General features: G+C 40.4%; 2 protein-coding genes across 2 annotated transcripts in view; both read right to left on the reverse strand.

Moving 5' to 3' along the window:
* The window catches only part of cp (ceruloplasmin), a 737,508-nt gene that overhangs the window by 170,293 nt on the left and 547,522 nt on the right, over window positions 1-19,693 (reverse strand). The gene's annotated exons all lie outside the window — the stretch shown is intronic.
* LOC104951407 (D(1) dopamine receptor-like) lies at window positions 4,274-6,683 on the reverse strand. Its single transcript, XM_010778051.1, has 3 exons — window positions 6,581-6,683; window positions 4,880-5,679; window positions 4,274-4,804 (listed from the first exon to the last, which is right to left on the reverse strand). The coding sequence occupies exons 1-3, from the start codon at window positions 6,681-6,683 to the stop codon at window positions 4,274-4,276; spliced, it is 1,434 nt and encodes a 477-aa protein (XP_010776353.1).

Genomic DNA, 19,693 nt, shown 5'->3' on the forward strand with positions numbered 1-19,693 from the left:
ACTGTAATCGATTGGTCTGTTGTGATTCCTCCTCGCTTTCCTCTCTACATCACACCAACACACACACCACACACACACACACACACACACACGGACGACACGACACACCGGACACAAACTTATTTATTTTGATCGTGTAAAAATATTGTTGGGATAAGTAGTATTGTTATATTCTACGCAACGAAGAAGTGAATTTCATAATGTTATATTAATGACTATCTAAACCCTCCATTGACGGCCGGTCTTACTGTACGCTCAGGTCCCGGGCTCAAAAGGAGTTAAGGTGACTAATAAGCATTTTTAAAGGAAAATTTCCAGGACGACAGTACCGACAAAGACCAATAATGGACCGAGGGGAACACACGAATAGTTCGGCAAAAGTACGTACATTTGCCAGACGTCTCAAGTTTCTTTGGTAGTTCATGTGGGACATCGCTCGGTCACAATTAAACCGTCGAATAAAAACTCAATCAGAATTTCAGTTTCACCAAACATAATCAAAATCAGGGTAAAATCAGTAAGGTATAGGTAAGTATCAAAATCCAAGATCAAAATCGCTGCTTTGAGTTTTGCAAAATCAGATCAAAAAATCAGCTACTTTTAATGTAGACGTCCAAGTTGAAAGATCACCTTTTACAAAAAAGAGAGAATAATTTGGTTAAGTCATCCCGTCTTTATTTCCTAGAACTTTAACGCTTTAGGTGCCCATTGTCGTAGTTCACAACTTTAAACATTTCCTTGTAACAGTGAGAGAATTGTAAATGAACAATCAACCTATCGGAGGGATCTGAGAGTGTAACTACGCTTATGAACGACAGTTAACTTTTCTGCCAGAGTAATTGAAATTCATTGAATTGAATTCATACACTAAATATAACATTAACAAACATGTGCGGTGTTCAATTCTTTAACATGTTCTGATTTGTGTAAAACATATAAAGTAACTCTTATAAAAAAATGTATTGAGCTCAAAGACATGATTGTACAAATGTGTTCTTTATATGTCAGTAATCTCGCAGACACCAGGGACCTCTCCCTGTATTAGGGACCAGGATTACTGCTTAATACAAAGCAAAGACCTATTCCCATGTCCCCAAAGAGACTGATGGAGATTATAGATATTTTTGACAAAAAGACTTCCTAAACTGGATCATAGGGAAAAAAGGCAGTATGTGAGATGTCATAGCAAATACATCAGTCAAAATACACAACATATAGAGGTTTTATTCGACAAAATATTTATATTATTTGTTTTATGTTATACTTTTATTTTAAAAGGTCAGTGCTTTCAAAATCTTAACGTCTGATTTTATCAGTTTAGGCGTACAAACGGCTTTGTGGAATAAAAGTGTAATTTGAATGGTTTGATCCTCTAACAGGTTTTTTTTTAGAAGTCTAGAGGTACAAATAGTTACTGATGTAAACACAAGACACAGGAAAATGTAACATAGTTCAATTTCTGGGACTGGTCTTCTCTGAAATGAAGTGCATCATTCATTTTTAGTAATGCTAAAAAAAAAATATTTTCACACAGCTATGAATGGGTGTAAGAGTGGGTAGTCAAAGCATTTTGCTCGATAATCCTCATTAGTTCCTTTTTTTAAGATACATTTTTACATCATCATATAGTTATTTTAACCCAAAACATGACCGTTCTTTGACACTTTTCAAGCCTATCCAAGCATTAAACCAATAAAAAACAATCCTACTCTTTACTATGTCATTGGTCAATCTTCCTTGTGAGCAATGGGTACAAGCACTTCCTGATCTGTCGCAAATATCAGCAGGATGTCAGGTTCAGTTAGGTTCAGGCACATTAACAATACGCGGTTCGGTTAAAAATAACTTCTTTACCATGGTTTAAGGAACGGCCACAAAATGTTAACGTTTCGTTGAGCTAACCCTTCCAATCACCCAATCCTCCTCCCACTGTAAATGTAATGGCTCTATAACTGCTTCAGACAAAATCACAATATTCCTACAGTTGCTTCCCGGGCTTTGTCACTTGAATGTAAATCTGTTGTTTTTTGGGTATTTGCTGACTGGACTGATGGTTTCTTCGACGGAGAGTCTAGAATAGTTTTTATGTTACACAGTTCTGGTTACAAAGTCTTGTTAAAATGGGACGAGTAAAGCGTTCAGAAACTGTTGTTTTGAAAACCCATATGGAGAGGCCTCAGAGCAATAGTTACTATACCTTTGCAGGATGAAACGTAAAGTAGTCTTTCTTTCTTTCTCTCTCTTCTCTCTGGCCTGCCTGCAGCCTTGAGGGCTCATTCAAGGTGGTCAGGTGTGATCCATTAAAAGTTGCTCTAAGTGAACACACACAGCCCCCCTTGATGAAGTGAGCTCCTGTTTGGGTGAGATAATAATGCTATGGAGGATAAATGAAACAAGGAGAGCCATAAGAGAGTCCATCTTGATTATATAATCACCTTTACATTCTTTAGAGAAACGTCTCACATCTCTCTGAACTGCACTTCAGTCACACCTGTATTGACTTGTTCACTCAGTAACTCTTGTTGAACTGTAACCCTGAGACACACTTTTAAAAAAAAGTATTTGACCTATTAATCCTCTTGAGTATATGGTACCTATTCTTAAATACAGATGGAGGCGCCTACAGCTGTTGGATGTCCTATGTAGGTTAAAAGCCCATTACAACCCGAATACCTAAAGGCTTCACAACCCTCTGCAAATAGTAATACAGTGTATACCTTCTCTTTGTTTTCTCAGTCCTGTGTAGTCATAAACACAAACATGTTATCCCAGGTGCATGCAAGAGATAATACATGTGATAACTTGCAGTGATATTTAGAAGTAAGACTGATCCATAATATGTGCTGTACTTTAAAGTGATAGTTTGATATTTTTGGGAAATATGGTTATTCTATCACTTGAAAAGAGTAGAAGATTTGTAATGCTTGATGTTAAATAATGGAGCCAGTTGAGCTTAGGGGGAAAAGCTATCCCCGCTCTGTCCAAAGGGAACAGGAAATCAAAACACTTTGCAGTAGCTCTGAAACTCAGAAGTGTGTTTTAATATTTCTTAGTTGGGACTGGAGTAATGTTAACTCTGTTGGTGTCCTGATAACTGGCCAAGTTTATTACAGTGAGTCCCTGTAAAACTATACTTAAGCGTCTTTGAGTTGTGAAAAGCGCTATATAAATAAAATGCATTATTATTATTATACTTAGGTAATTGTACTCATTAAAGAAAAAAAGTATTTGTGTTAAACCATAAACTAACCAGAGCTTGCTTACATCATATTTAACGGACGGACATGAAAGTGATTTCATTTAAACCAACAACATATTTGCAGCTCAAAATAGAATCATAGTTCCCTCGGCTCCATTAACACATGTGAATCATTGATGCTGAATCCTAACACTTTCAGCCCTAACAAGGAAATCTCATTAAACAAAAATGAACAGATGTTAATCTGCAGAGAGTTCATCACACAGCATGGTCATCAGTGTAAAAGCTTCTGTGTTCTCCCTGGTTGTGCAATTTTTCACAGGAACAACCTTTACAAATTATTCATGTTTGTTTCTTTCAGGGGAGAGGGGGGAAACAGAGTGCACAGCATCCATACAAGATGCACAGCTGATGGTTGCAAATGTGAGTCCGTTACATAATCCCACTTCTACAGATTCAGAGAAATCCTGACCTCTGAAAGCTTTCTTTACACGGTGGGGAAAGGCCTTGAATGGAAGCCACAATGCAACAATAACCATCTTCACTGGTCAAGCTGGAGTGCTTTTCCAACAAAATGGGTGACCTATTTCAAATGGTTTAAGTTTAAAATTATTTTTAAATTGTCTCTTAAATGTGTGTATGGCCTTGTTTTATTTACCCAGATCGGAACCCGTCTGTTTGTTGTGCTGAGGTAAATGTGAAGCAGTCCTTCCGCTGAAATGAAATGTAACACTGAATTGTTGCAAGCTCACAAATGTGTTAATGCATTTTACAAAGCCTGTTGGGTAAACATCCTCCATGTGAACTAAGCTTTGCTATATCGGACAAAAGGAGGTTACTCATACATCACCTGTTTCTGCATGGTAAAATTGTGGATAATGGGGGATTTGAAAAAATAAATAATTATGAAACAATTTTGTTTAGTTTATTTGTATTCACATGGATGTTTGTTTGGATGACCTGGAGTAAATGTACTTTGCTCAATGCCTCTTATCTACTTCAGCAGGGGTTGGATGTTCACACTATCTCCCTTCTTTGCATATTGTTCCTGCTCCCTGACCCCGCTCATTTAATTTATATCGGTATATGCGTCAGTCTGTGGTTGTCTTTACTTTCTTCAGTGTCCATCACCTGCTCAGAGGTGGTTCCTCTGAGATATAACAGGGTCACCGTTGTGTTCCCACTGTCCTCGCTGCCCCTGGTCTTCACGGCATAGACTTCCTGGTTCATGTTCAGCGGGCTCTCCGGCTTCAGGTGTCCGGCCTCGTTGCTCGCCATCACCGTCTCCACCGCCGCGCTCATCGTGGAGCAGCAGCCTTGTCCGCGGAGGCGCAACAGGCGAAAAAAGGCGTCTCTGAAGTCCGCGTTAAAGGCATAGATGACCGGGTTAAGAGACGAATTGCTCCAGCCGATCCACACGAAGACGTCGAAGGTTTTCTCACTGACGCAGTAAGGGCCCCGCAGCGCCACAGGCTCCTCTGGTCCGGGACAGAAGGGCAGAGCGCAGTTCAGGATAAAAAACGGTAACCAGCAGCAAACAAAAACCCCCATGATGATGCTGAGAGTTTTGAGAACTTTCGTCTCTTTTCTGATGGAGACTTTGAGCTCCCGGTGAGACCGATTAGGGGGCTGAGCATCAGGATTGTGATTTATAGGAGACTGATATGAGTTGGCACCGACTTCAGTGTACAGGTGAGAACAAAGTTCGGGTACGTCCAAGTGACAACTCTGCGCGTGCTCCGCTGCACGCTCTAGGGAGGAAATAATCCGGATCTGCTGCTGGGCTATCCGATAGATGCGCGTGTATGTGACAATCATGATAAACACGGGGATGTAGAAGCTGATGAGGGAGGAGGAGATGGCGTAAGTCCGGCTCAGGCTGGAGTCACATCTCCCATCAACACCCTCAGCGTTAAGGACAAAAGCCTCCCCAGCCGGATCACCTATCTCCGTACGGTGCCAGTCCAGCTGCACGGGGACAAAGGAGATTATCACTGACACAGTCCAGGTCACTCCGATCATCACAGAGGCCAGCATCTTGTTCATGCGCCTCTCGTAAAGGAAAGGGCTGGAGATGGCCCAGTATCGGTCCACGCTAATGAGGCACAGGTTGAGGATGGAGGCCGTGGAGCACATGATGTCGCAGGCCAGCCAGGGCTTACAGAACCCTCCAAACGGCCAGAAACCAGCCACCTCAGCCACTGCTTTCCATGGCATCACCAGCACGGCGACTAGGAGGTCCGATAGAGCCAGGGACACGATGAAGATGTTGGTTACCTTGGCGCGCAGGTGGCGGAAGCGACAAACGGCTGCGCACACCGTTAAATTGCCGAAAAGCGTCCAAATTATAAGCAGCGCCAGGAGGGACCCGGTCAAAGCTCGGAGCGCCGGTAAATCCTTCCGGCTACCATCTGCTAATGCCAAGCCGGTTGTGTTATTCATTGCCTGGTCCCGTGTTCGGTCATATTCAAACTTAAAAACTATAAATCCACATATGCTCGGTGTTAACAGACAAAAACAAAGGAATCAATTAGAGTGGAAAGCGCTCATCCTGCTCCAGCCAGTCAGCTCCGAGCGCAGAGCATATTTGCAGGGACCACAGGCATCACCAGCTGTAGGCTACTCACTGCTGAGTGCACAGCAGAGACGCGCAGCGAGGAGAGAACTTTCACATTATCTTTACTTTCTTTGAGCATCACTGTTTCATCTTACCTCTATTTTTCAAAATATGTTCCAAGTCACTTTCCCACTCAATAGGTGCCATTAGTGGCTCTATTGTGACTTAGGACTGAGCACTGCAATGAAAGGCACATACAGTAAAAGCACAGGCAAATAAAAGTATCCAAAAGAGAATGTAATTAAATAGAATTCGATTTTTTTGAATAGTGAAATAAAGGAATGAAATCACGAAAATACATATTATAAATAGAAAATGAATAAGGCTATGGGATAAACCAAGGTAGAGCAAATCCATCAGGTTCATAATTACCTATGTGATCCCAATTCCTGACCTTGTTTTTGTGGATATAACAATGACCTATATCCTGTTTTGCATTATAAACTGCTTGCCATACAGTTATTTGTATTTTTAACTTTCATACTTTTATATTTCTAAAAACTACTTTTTATTGGCCTTTTTTCATTGATTAACCCATCCATCCGAAGGAACAGAAAAAATTAAACATATTCAACAAATAATACACAAAACATACAATGACGTGAGAGACACTGCAGTGGCGGCGCTAGGGGGTGGCTACTTGGGCTCAAGCCCCGGATGTTTTCTGAAAAGCCCCGGATGTTTCACTTAAAACATTTGTTTTTAAAAATGATACTTTTTTTCTTTCTTTTTTTTTTAAACGTCTCGGGAGTAATGTGCAGTACCGGAGTCCACCAGAGAGGCAGCCTCTGCGGGACAGTACCCTGCGTACTGCGTACCCTGCCCTGCCCTGAAGAAGAAGGGATCCTTCCTAGTGCCCAGCGCCATATGGCTCTGCTAGTGCCTGACGAGTTTTAAGCTAATAGCCAAGGCCGGATTAACCATATGGGCAACCTGGGCAAGTGCCCAGGGGCCCTTGAGCAAAGAGGGCCCTCAGTGACAAGATTAAAAAAAAAAGAAAAAAAATCTTTTTTTTACTTTTTTCGGGCACAACCTCACTCATCATACATTCTTTTAAATGACACTCACACTTCGCCATAAATAACACAGCTTTTCCATAGGGTCAAATTACTGTAGGTCTCTGTACTGTAGGTCTCACTATGTATGCGCTCAACTTTATTACTATGCGGCGGCGGTGTATAGCCGAATCACAGCCCCACCCTTGAGCAACCACACAATTTCACTACATATTTTACTTTTGTAACTCTCGATGTTTGTGACAAATATAACTTCTTGGGTACTTGTACAGCCAGCCAGTCATATGTTGGCATTAAGTGGGGTGCTGTTCTGAGGTTTTGATTGATATTACCTAGGTCTTCTTGAGCCACACACTGTCTTGAGATCTTATCCATTGTATCTTTGTCTTGTGATTTTTGACTGAAAGGGCAAAAGGCTAGACCTACTTTGGTTGGACTATTACCTCATTCACACCAACGCAACTCTGGTTCAAGCTCNGTGTGCCTTGGCAGTCTCAGCCCAGCGACAGCCCCAAAACATCACTGCTCTAGAGGAGATCTGCATGGAGGAATGGGTCAAAATACCAGCAACAGTGTGTGAAAACCTTGTGAAGACTTACAGAAAAGGTTTGACTTCTGTCATTGCCAACAAAGGGTATATAACAAAGTATTGAGATGAACTTTTGTTATTGACCAAATACTTATTTTACACCATCATTTGCAAATAAATTCTTTAAAAATCAGACAATGTGATTTTATTTTCTCATTCTGTCTCTCATAGTTGAGGTATACCTAGGATGAAAATTACAGGCCTCTCTCATATTTTTAAGTGGGAGAACTTGCACAATTGGTGGCTGACTAAATACTTTTTTGCCCCACTGTACATGTCCTGCTGCTCTCCTCCCTGACACGACTCAGCCGGACTTACGTGTGGTGTGTGTGTGTGTGTGTGTGTGTGTGTGTGTGTGTGTGTGTGTGAGTGAGTTCACCTGGAAGTTGGTCTTCTCAAGCGACGCCCCAGCCTGCACCAGCAGTCTGCACACAGCATGATGCTTCTCTGAGGCTGCTTTGTGCAAGGCAGTGTCTCCTCTGCGTGCACACACACACACACACACACACACACACACACACACACACACACACACACACACACACACACACACACACACACAGGTAAGTTGTGATACTCAAAATGTCACACACGTCATTGTGGTTGTTTTTATCAGGTGAAGACCACACTGACGTCAAACAGAAAGCAGATAAAACAGGATTGAGGCATGAAACGTCTCACACTAGAAGGGTATGTGGTTTTTTAACAGTTATAAGTTAAAACAAACAGGTCTCTCTTGAAAATGAGACCTTGTGTCTCAATGAGATCTACACCTGTATAAATAAAGGCTAAATAAAAAAATACTCTAACAGAATGAATCCTTAAGTAAACATTTTTTTTATAAATAGGTTACATACTTTTCTCTGTCCGTCAAATCCAGAAGCACCTTAGAGCCTGAAGAGGAAGAAGCAGGAGCAGCTTTGATGACAATGATCATTTACTGTATTAAATAAATACACCTTTATCCATCTTAAAGTAATATTCCTAGAACAATGTCAAACTCATGAAGGGCAGACAAGTATGAACATGGACGCAGCAGAATCACATCAGGTCTCTTTAATGGCAAACATTCGTCTTGGCCTACATTACCCACAATGCCACTTGACGTCCAACAGTTTGGTTGGAGATTCAGATGTGTCTAAATAGGAGTGTCTAATGTAGCAATGAGCTTTAAAGATATAGTAAAGATGGGGAGCGGGCTACAGAGATACATTTTTCGAACGTCACATCTTCAGGTTTTGTTTTTGTTATTTCTACTTATAGTTTTAAATGTAGTGGCCTTACTTGGGGACGTTATACAGCTCTCTCTGGGGATATTAAAGCCTTTATATGACTTTGTTACATATGCAGTAGGACTCCCTTACACCGGGAAACAGACTTAAATAACAACATTTGTGAGGCTGTAATGGCTCTTTGTTTAGAGTATTAAACACGATCTTTATATCTGAAATACCCCAAAAAGCAGCTTAAAAATCATGTGTCACACTTCACTGCATCATGCACATCCTCACCCTGTTGCAGGATGAAGCTGACCAGCTCTGTGTGTCCGCTGTGAGACGCTATATGTAGCGCTGAGCATCCTGCAGAGTCTCTGACCATCAGACTGACGCCCCGACGCACACACTCCGTCAGCTGGAGACACACACACAGGAAACAGGTTAGGGTTTTAGAAGACAAGGGAAATACAGAGTGCTCACTATTACTCCACTTATTAACAAGGATCATATGAAACATTCATCTGAAAAAGAGAAGAGAGGATTTATGCCAGATTTAGCTATTAGCTCATTTTGAGCTTATTTAAAAAATGTTGGCATTTATGTATTTTCGTAATATATAGCATGGTTTACAAAGAGTTAAAGGTGGGATGGGTAATTTTGGAGAAACCAGCTCGAGTGCGCTAGAATTTGAAAATACACAGGCGGAAAAAATCTGCCACTTCCTTACAGAGCCCCTCCTCCAACACACACGAACGCGCACATGACCAATGAGGGCACGAGATAAGTTTGTGCACGGATGGAAGGCTGACAGGCAGGTAGGCCATCCAGTTATTTTAGCCGGCCCGGCTCAGATGATTGGTCGTGCTTTTTACAGCGCTACGGCTTCCACAGATGAATCTTTTTTATGGATTTTTTGTCAAAGCACTTCAGATATTCATTGCTATCGGGATGTTAATAGCATTCCATGGAATATAACAACAAGTGTATCTCGAGCCGGTTTCTTAAACTTACTTACCCCACCTTTAATAAACCATGTAAATTCAAAGGATATCCTGTGTTTCCTTGAGCCTGCTTCCTGCACTGGTTCTTAAAAATTGCTTTGGGCAATGCACTGTTCAGTGATTTAAGGAAGTGGTTTAACAAAGGATGTTTGTCTGAGTGTTCAATGTCAGTTAAATGCAGCGGATGACAACAGGTTAAACTGGTATCTATATCAGCGGGGTGTGTGTGTGTGTGTGTGTGTGTGTGTGTGTGTGTGTGTGTGTGTGTGTGTGTGTGTGTGTGTGTGTGTGTGTGTGTGTGTGTGTGTCTGAGGGATTACCATAGAAAGATCTCCTGTACTGGCAGCTGTGAGCAGGGCTGTAAACAAACAGAAAGACAGAAATCATCATCATCATGACACTGCATAATAAGTCGATTTCCATGGAAATACTTGTTGATCTGCAAACATATTCCACTTTTGATAAACATATCTGCCTGTATGTTGAAAAACTGTCTGACTCTTTTTACAAACCTTAAGAAAAAGGAAGAGAACGGATAAAATAATGATTATGTTATCCTCTCTGTTGGGACTCTTGAACTCTTGACTTTGAACTTTCAGTTTCACTTCCTTACAAATGCTAAGCCTGTCAGGGAATTGACCAGACAGGTGACAGTCAAACATATTTCCATGTAGCAAAATATGTTATCTCTGGAGCCATCAAACCGCTCTAAAAACCACAGTTAAAAAAATACTTAACGACAAATGAACCCGAATGCCTGCCTTAATTTTGACTCGTTTTATACACCAGGATTTATAAGTGATTCTTCGTTTGATCACATTCAACTAAAAACAATGTGCCACAACAACAGTGATTTTGAGGTTTCAACGTCCCGTATGCAATTTTATGAGAACATTTTGTTTCTGTCAATCTTTAACATGTCTCTGGAAACGATATGAAGACACAACACAACAACAAACAAACTTGAAAAACAAGTCAATATTTGTTTAATCTATGAGTGGGGAATTGAAGGGCAAGCAAAACTGAAAGTGGATACACATGAAACATGTTCAGACAAAGGGTTCAACAGACTGGAGAGTCCCAGGAATACAAATAACTTATTTCTCACATGACACCATAAATATATCCCAACTTCTCCAGAACAAATCCCCAAGGAGTTTTATTGTTATAGTCATAACAAGCCTGAAAATGAGGAATAAGGGGCTGATAGCAGTTTTTCCTGAAAAGTTATTCAGGCATCTGTAGATATCCTTTGGACATTACTTATAGATACAATTACACAGAAGTGGTTTATAGGAAGCTAAAATAAGGCATATTCCTGTCTTAAAGTACCACAACAATATGAAAAATCAAACTATTACAGGTTTCACTTTTAGTTTTGACTGGCGCAAACTATGTTTTATTCATTTTAATGTGTGTGTGTGTGTGTGTGTGTGTGTGTGTGTGTGTGTGTGTGTGTGTGTGTGTGTGTGTGTGTGTGTGTTTGTGTGTGTGTTTTACCTTGTTCATCTGATGTCAAGGAAACACTAGAAAAACAAATGACAGAAGGAATTCAATTGGGGTTCACTTATGTAGAAAACATGACAAGTGCAGCAAGTGGCTGTTTTTACAAAATGTTGATAAATGATATAATCTTTAATATATACAGTATCTTCTGTTTGTGTGCTGACGTACCCAGAAGAGGGCTCCACCACCAGATCAGGCATCCCCGTGGACGACCCCGGCCCCCCCAACGGGCCCTCGTGGTCCAGGATGAACACCTCGTCCTGACAGATCTCCGTCACAAAGTGGAGGTGCTCCTGCAAACACACATGCATCAAACACAGAGCATTGTGAACACATATGAGCAGATGAAACATTGGTCATCAATCATAGCATTTTGAATCTGTTTTTACCTGAGCCTTGTCGATACGATAGAAGCGGTCAGTTGATGTGGCTGCAGAGCAGAGACATGCATGTAAACAGGAAGTACTTAACAAAGAAAAACTGTATGTGTAAACAACTGTATAATTAAAAGAAGAAGAGAAAAAATAAGGAAAAGACATCTGTGTGTAATCACATCACTAGATCAGCTGATTTTAGTTTTATAAATTAAGTAATAAAACAGGATTACATTGTGCTATAAGACAATTAATGACCCTTAATCGAGAGTAAGCAACAATAAAAGTTACTTAGAATCCTGGAAGATTTTCATATCTAGTTATGTATTATGTATTATTATCTCTGCCACTGATCCTGATTATAATAATAAGTCACTCACAGTCCAAGAAGCTCCAGTGGGGAGAGAGTCTGCTCGTTGAACTTGTCCGCGGGACGCCTCGGACCTCATCCTGAACACAAACGGATCAGATTCATGAACTTCATCATCACTTCCAACTAGAAACTGAATGTAGAAAAACATTTATATTTATGGCGGATTAATTAAAGAAAGCAAAAGAGAAACGTATTATTAAAGGTTATTTGTTGAGCAGCTGAACCATAAATGCAGACAGAGACAATCACGAACATTAGTGTGTAGTGTTGAAATTATTTTCTAAATTTCCAGAAAGGTTTCCCCAGGTGTGGTAGGACCGGACTCTACGCAACATGGGTGTCGGTCTGTCAAAACTAAAAACTATTTCTTGTTTTAATCTTGTTTTTTTAGGGGAATTCCTTTGTCTGTATGGATATGCCAACATCACAAAGCATATCATCACTATCATATACAAATGTGATTAGTTCATGAAATTATTATATCTTTTAAAAAAGATAATGTTCTTATTTGTATCATACTGTGTTTACTGTGTGTATTTCTTTGTTTCTTAAATTACGCATATATATTTTATTTATCAAAAGTATTTTCTACCTAACTTAATTGTCCATCTTCCATGTGTCACATTTATATGTATGTATGTGTTGTAAAGCTACAGCTCTTGTATAATATACAAAGATATCATATAATCTTGGACATTGAAAACCAATATTTTAAGATAAATGTCAAAATCCTTGACATTTTGACCCAGTTTTGAGGTATTGTAAACATTCCTATTGATGGTGTGGGGGAAACTTCTGAAGCAATAGGAGTCAGGACTCAGAGAGAAACGATGGAGAGCAGGAGCTTTGATGGCAAACACTGACGGTAAACCGTCAGTGTTTGCCATCAAAGCTCCTGCTCTCCATCGTTTCTCTCTGAGTCCTGACTCCTATTGCTTCAGAAGTTTCCCCCACACCATCAATAGGAATGNAATGCACGGCGATAGAATCAATGCAGTGCGATTAAATCCAAGAATACCTTGAGGGGTTAACAAACACCAAACAACACCACAAACACACAACACACCACACACACACACACACACACACACACACTGAAAACTAATTGCTTAAGTAAAACATTTTAGAGAATGAATAAAGTGTGGAGAACAAAAAGTAAATCAGTAAAACACATTTGCCTGTCTTCAGCAAAAACGTTTATTAAAGATTTTGAATGTGATGGGAGATAAGAAAACAATAAGAGCTGTAGTGTGATGTAAGTATGAATAATACAAAAAGGGTTTAGTGCCTTATGTAGACAAATCAAGTAAATAAACATCTTACGTGCTTAACATTGTGAGATTGATGATTTGAATTGTAATTCTCTTAAAAAGTCATAATCTGTTCCACCAGACTGCAATCGTAAAGTTATTATCTCTTTATAATTTGCGTTTTCATTTAAACCTTTTGTCTTCGGGCAATCTGTTTGATTTATTTACTTTTCATCAATCATAATCATTTTTGTTTTACATCTCGAATTATGCATTAAGGTTGTCATGTATGATATGTCGTTCACAGTAGACATTTGAACATATACAATTGCTGATCCACCACTTTCATTGCATTTTGGATGATTTATCAACTTTGTAACACCCATGGTGAATTAAGTACCATCCGGATCAGATAAAACACCAAACACCCACCCACCCACCCACACACCACACCACACCACCAACACACACACACACACACACACACACCACACACACACACACACACACACACACCACACACACACACACACACACACGCACACACACACACACACACACACACACACACACTCTAGTTTTGTCCCCCCCCCCTCTATGTGCCCAATCCCCCCCCATGGTGAATCACACCTGGCACTTCACAAACAACAGAACCAATTTGACACATTCCTGCTCTTATGTGCCCCATCCCCCCTGGATCACACCCTGGCACACGCGAATACACTGGTTCAGTGTCATTATTCTTTGTATATTTACTGCAGTTTTTCCATGGTATACCAGGCTAGTCTGATACAATATTTACAGTGTTGAAAGGTGTTAAAATGAAATTTGGTATGATTAATGGTTTTGGTGTTAATGTAATAGCAGTTAAAACAGGACCGGTCAAATTTGACCGCGAACACCAAAGTAAGGGGGGGAAAACGAAGACAATCGGAGACTCCAATAGCAAACCCCAACTGCCATAAGTTAAATGAATACAAATAGATAAGTCACAAAACATCTCAAAAAAATATAAAAAAGTAGAATATGTTTTAAAATTCACTGTTAATCATTTGTATTGCTCATTTGCTTGTGGCACAAATTGATCTCAGGCTCAGTCAGTCTCAGCAGAATGTCACGATAGAAAAAGTCAATATGTTTTGTGGTAGAGAAATCACACAGCCGTGTCTTGAAGAGGTCATTTTTTAGTGTCAATTTTGGTCTGCCTTTGTTTGGTCCAGAACTTTGGTCCAGACTCGGACAATGTATCAAGTCTGCATGACAACGACTGGAGAGTGATCCCTTGAGAAAAAGAAACTAATAACTTTTAGGAAAAAGAGACCCAACGATCTGTCAGTTGGACTTTAATCACACTGTCCCCAAATACTTCACAACCCAATATCTTGAATCACAGCTCTTTATCTCTGCTGGACCAAGATCTCTTGTTTGAGTGTCAGAGATTTGGAGATAAAATCTGGTGTTCTGTGTGTTTCAGAGACAGACGATTGCACTTTCTCCAGACATTTGGGATATTCTGATGGTGATGGTTGGAGTTCAAAAGGGTTTAACATGTCACAGGGTCAGAAACACCCACAGTGTTGGGATCTATATAGCCTAGAGTTAGCCTATATTGTTTTATTTTGTTCTCGACTAGCGACAAGACGCAGCATGTCATCCATTAGCAGGCAGCTGTCTTCTATCAGAGTTTCAGGTAAGTTTTGATGTTTTTTCTTTTGAACATAACCTATCCCCCTTTTTTGTCTCTACAGTCAATAAGCCGTCCTCCTCCTCTGCTGAGGTCAGACTGGTCTTGCTGGGGGAGACTGGCAGCGGAAAAAGCTCCACCGCCAACTCTATCTTTCGCAATAAGGTCTTCGACTCAAAGGTTAGCAGCTCCTCCGTCACCCATCAGTGTCACAGGGTCTCTGGAGAATTTCTCAACCAGAGCTTCAAGAATAAGGAACAAGTGTCGGAGATGCTCGCCTTAGTGGACAGCATGATGCAGGAAAACAGAGGAATATGCTACAGCAGCACGATGCTCCAGAAAGCAAAGGAGTAACTGGCTAAAGAGCAGCAGGAGGAGAGGAGGCTGATGGATGAGAATGAGGCGCTGTTAGAAAACAAACAGGAGGCAGTAATAAAAGAGCTATATGGAAAACAGCTGGAAATGGTTCAGCAAAAAAGCAGGATGGAGATGGAGGAGCTGAAGAAAAGACAGCAGTTTGAGAAGAAGGAGGAGGAGAAACTGTCAAGAGATCATGAGGAGGCCTTCAGAAGAGCGATGGAGGAGTATGTCAAGAGGGAGAAGGAGACAAAAACACAAGAGATGGTGAGATTGATGGAGAAACGTAGAGAGGAAGAGGAGGAGAAGAGGAACGCTCTTCAAGGGAAGCTTGAAAAAGTCACACAAATGCTTGAGGACCATGTGAGAAGAGCAATGGAGAAGAATATCCAAAAGGAAAGAGAGGAAAATGAAAAGAAAGAGAGAGAGAAGGAACTTCGGCTAATACAGCCTGCTGGCATGGCTGGAAATGAGGAGAGACACTTTTCAGAAAGAGCTGGATAAACTCACCATGAGCTTGAAAGAGCAGAGCAAAAAGGAGGGGGACAAAAAAAGGCAAATGGAGCCGCTGATCAGACGTGAGAGGAAGGACAGCCAGAGAGAAAGGGACATACAAATGGAGAATATGAGAGCGGAGAAAAGGAGAACCCTGGCCCTCCAGCAAGAACTGGAAATCATCAGAATGAAAGGTGAGCAACAACAAGAGACAGAAGAAAACCTTAAAAGACAGCTGGAGGAGAACCTGCAGATGAAGAGGGAAAAGTGCATCAAAGAAATGTCTGCGTTGAAAAAGCAGTATGACAAGAAGCCATGCACTGAGACGATGAAGAAGAGGTCTGCAGAGAAACACAGCACGTTGACAACTGTGACAGGATCTGAACAAGAAATGGGACTGTTGGGGCTGAGTGCAGCTTTAGAGACTGTTGGAGCTCCCTGCTGTATTCAGTAACAAAGTTGACATTTCTACATTGGATTTCTTTTTTTTGCAAGACAAAGACATTAATTATAACTTCGTCTTTATTATGCATTGGTGTGACCATACCACCATTTTGTAGGAATGTAAAAGTACACTATTTTGTGAAATGAGAATTATTGTTATTAGATTCATCCATTCACTTAAAGTCAGGGAAATAGAGAAGATTAATATGAAAGCAATTTCATTTCCACTAAATGGATTTGATTCCAGTGTGTCCTAAATCAACCATGCCCAAAAATAGTACCAACTATAAAAAATGATGGAGATTATCTGATTATCAACTCCCCGCCCTCTGCTTTGGACTGTCTGCCTCTGTGTCCATCATCTAAATCTGTATTCAAACAAAACCCTGTTGCCATTAATAAAGATGAAATATTGCTTGATTGCTATTTCAGCATTCCTCAGCAGTGCTCCAAACTCAGCTGTGCCATTTGGTTCTGTTCCCGGTCAAAAAGTCTGCTTTTATCCACTGCAGTGTGTGTGTGTGTGTGTGTGTGTGTGTGTGTGTGTGTGTGTGTGTGTGTGTGTGTGTGTGTGTGTGTGTGTGTGTGTGTGTGTGTGTGTTTACATTTAGAGTGCACTGTCACAATATGTTGTCTGAACAATGCTGTCTAAAGGTCACATGTAGAGAAGCAGTGATGCAAAAACATTTGTCAAAAATATAATTAGAGTAAGTGAATCTGAAACTATAGATTAATAGATGAAATGTATTCATAACTGTAATGTTGCAGCTGGTAAAGGTGGGGCTCATTTAAATTACTTTATGTGTTGCTAGGAAGCTTAACCTATAATAAGTTGTCAAAATGCAATTGATTGTTTAAACTGAAACTAGAAATGTAAAGTGCAATATTTCTTCAAATCTGAGAAAAAGTTTTCCGTTGAACAATCATCACCTTTTAATTTGATATGGAACTTGTGACCAAATATTTGCTTATTTGCACCTCCAGCTGATAGGAGGCCACATCACTTTTTAATGTGGACAAGCATTTCTGGCCCACTGGTAAATGCATGTTGAAAGTTAGTATTTTCTCTGATTCTTCATTATACATACAAATGCATTTGAATACGTGGCTCTTTGAATATTATATAGGGACCAAGCAGTAAGGCAACAGGACACAGGAGAAGTTTAAAGAAATGGGGTTTTATATTTACACAAAAATTAAACATTAAACATTATAAACAAAAAATCTCTGATACTAGTGATAATTAATTATTAACTGTTTAGAATACAACCAAACACATTATGATTAACCAAACTGTATTGGGAACAGATATTGAAATGAGGGATCATCTGTGGATCGCCCGCTTCGCTCTGCACCGTGTCTCTGAAGACTTTGGGGTTGTTGCCTCGTTGGATGCTAAACCCATTGAGGGGAACATTGGTACATCAGGCTGTCACAACAACTTTAGTTCCAAGGAGAGGAGGAACAAAGGGGGATTTCAGTATATACACCACTGAGAGACATGCCAACCATCTAAAATACCCCTATTCCCTGCTCTGGTGGACAGCATAATAGATGTGATTAATCTAATCTGTTCTCTGTAAAAGTACATTGAAGAGGCAATCAGGAGGCTGAGAGCAAGCGTCACTTAGCACCTCTGTGTCTATGATCCACACGATGGCGCTGACAACATGAGACACCTCACCAGTCAATGCTCTGCCTCCATTTTTCATGACTTCTCTTCAGTGGTAGACTACTGTCAGAGGTGGAAGAAGTACTCATATCTTGTACTTAAGTAAAACTAAATTTGCCAGAATACTCTGTTAAAAGTAAAAGTCCTGCACTGACAAAGGAAAGCTCATTTTAATTAATGGAGCGAAGCCTGCAAGCTAGTTCAGGCAGTCAACTCGAGAACCAACGATACATTAACACGTGACGCGATCGTCCCTCTTACAATCAATCAAACACATTCTCCTTAACTTGCCACTCAACTGCCAGATCTGCCTGCCTCTGCCTCGTTAATGCTGCTGCTGCCACTGTTCAGTTGCTACTGCATGCGTTTATGTTCCTGCTGCTGTGTTTCACGTGCTGCTGCTCGCCTGCCCCAGCTTCCACCCCAGCTGGGGGGCACCCCAGCTTCCACCTGTAGGCTCTGGGGGATAGTTATCTAATCATCACTCAATGTTCTATGTACATCTGTGGAGTAATGAGGTCTGAGCCTATAGACGCTAAACTCAAACTATATGCTGCTTCTGATAAACATTAAGAAACACGTGAGTTGTCTGACTGAATTTTCTATACTGCAGGGTTGCTTGTGAATTTGCTCCAGGTGAAACTAAAGTCTTATTTAAGTGATACAATGTAATATCTTTAATAAAAATCTGCAAGTAACTAAAGGTAATAATTAAATGTAGTGGAATAAAATTACACTATTTAACTCAGAATTGTAGTGGGGGAGTACAAAGTAGCAAAACAATTGAAATGTACAAGGCCCTCAAACATTTTGTAAATACTTAGTTAGGCCTACTTTATACCACTTACTGGCAGTGGCGGCCAGCCCATAGGGGCGCCAGGGGCGCCGCCTCCCCTCTTCCCACATGTTTGATTGTCATTGTGTACTGTTGCCTCAGTGCTTACTCACTTTCCTTTAAGGGAAAGTGAGTAAGGGTTCTTTTGGCGGGAATTTTAAAAAAATGCCTTAATTGCTGTAATGCACTGTTACACTTTTGTCTTACATGTGAATACAAATATTTGAAAAAAAAAAAAAAAAATTATTTTTAATGAACAAGGTAAATATTTTATCGTTGGTATCAGTAAAATGTATAATCTACAATAAAATCTCGTTTAAAATTGTTTTACGATGTCTAAAGTAAGTCACATGTTTCCTGCCTGGCCGCAGCGTGTATCATTACCCTCTCTCGTCCGGTGGTAGAAAGGTATGAGGTGTGACTTGTGCCAAAGAACGAACTCACTGAGCTCACTAAAGTGTCGATCGCCGTGGCTATGCCGCAAGAGAAGTAACGTGACACTCTCGTCGCCACCCCTCTCGTCTGAGAAGCTACGTGACGTCTGCGTCTGAAGTTACTTTACTTTGACCAAATAACCCAGTAATGTTACAGCTACGCAGTTGCTGTTCAAGGGAGACTCTATTACAATATAGTTTTGGTATTAAAATAATGTTACACCCCTTGTATGCCCTGAATGCAAAAACAACCACAGACAAGAATATATATTTAAATATGTATTGTTTTATGTTTAGTTGACAAAATAGTCACTGTGCTACATTTTGCTGCACTCAAGCATACATCTGAAGACAAGAGTTGTGTCCGCCTTTGGCCACAAGGGGGAGTATTGTATATTTATATTTTGTATAGATGTTATTTCTGTGTTACACACACACCATTACTGAATTACCTACAAGGACGGACAAAACAAGGACACCACACATGATTCTTTTCCAATTACAGTATGTTTATTTAAGCCTCTCTTCGAGACAGTGCGGGGGGATTACTCCTTTTCTGTTGTTAAATCCTCCATAATCGCAGGACTCCTCTCCGGCCATACGCGCTTGACATCTACTCATCCACAAAAT

Source organism: Notothenia coriiceps, unplaced genomic scaffold (assembly GCF_000735185.1).
Source record: "Notothenia coriiceps isolate Sejong01 unplaced genomic scaffold, NC01 NC01_scaffold00018996, whole genome shotgun sequence".
Classification (NCBI taxonomy): Eukaryota; Metazoa; Chordata; class Actinopteri; order Perciformes; family Nototheniidae; genus Notothenia; species Notothenia coriiceps.

Coding starts and splice junctions, on each gene's coding strand:
- LOC104951407 (XM_010778051.1), bottom strand. CDS start 6,683: ATGGCGCTGGGCACTAGGAAGGATCCCTTCTTCTTCAGGGCAGGGCAG. Junction 5,680..6,580: donor TGCCTCTCTGGTGGACTCCG/GTACTGCACATT, acceptor GTGGATTTATAG/TTTTTAAGTTTGAATATGAC. Junction 4,805..4,879: donor GTTCTCACCTGTACACTGAA/GTCGGTGCCAAC, acceptor TCTCACCGGGAG/CTCAAAGTCTCCATCAGAAA.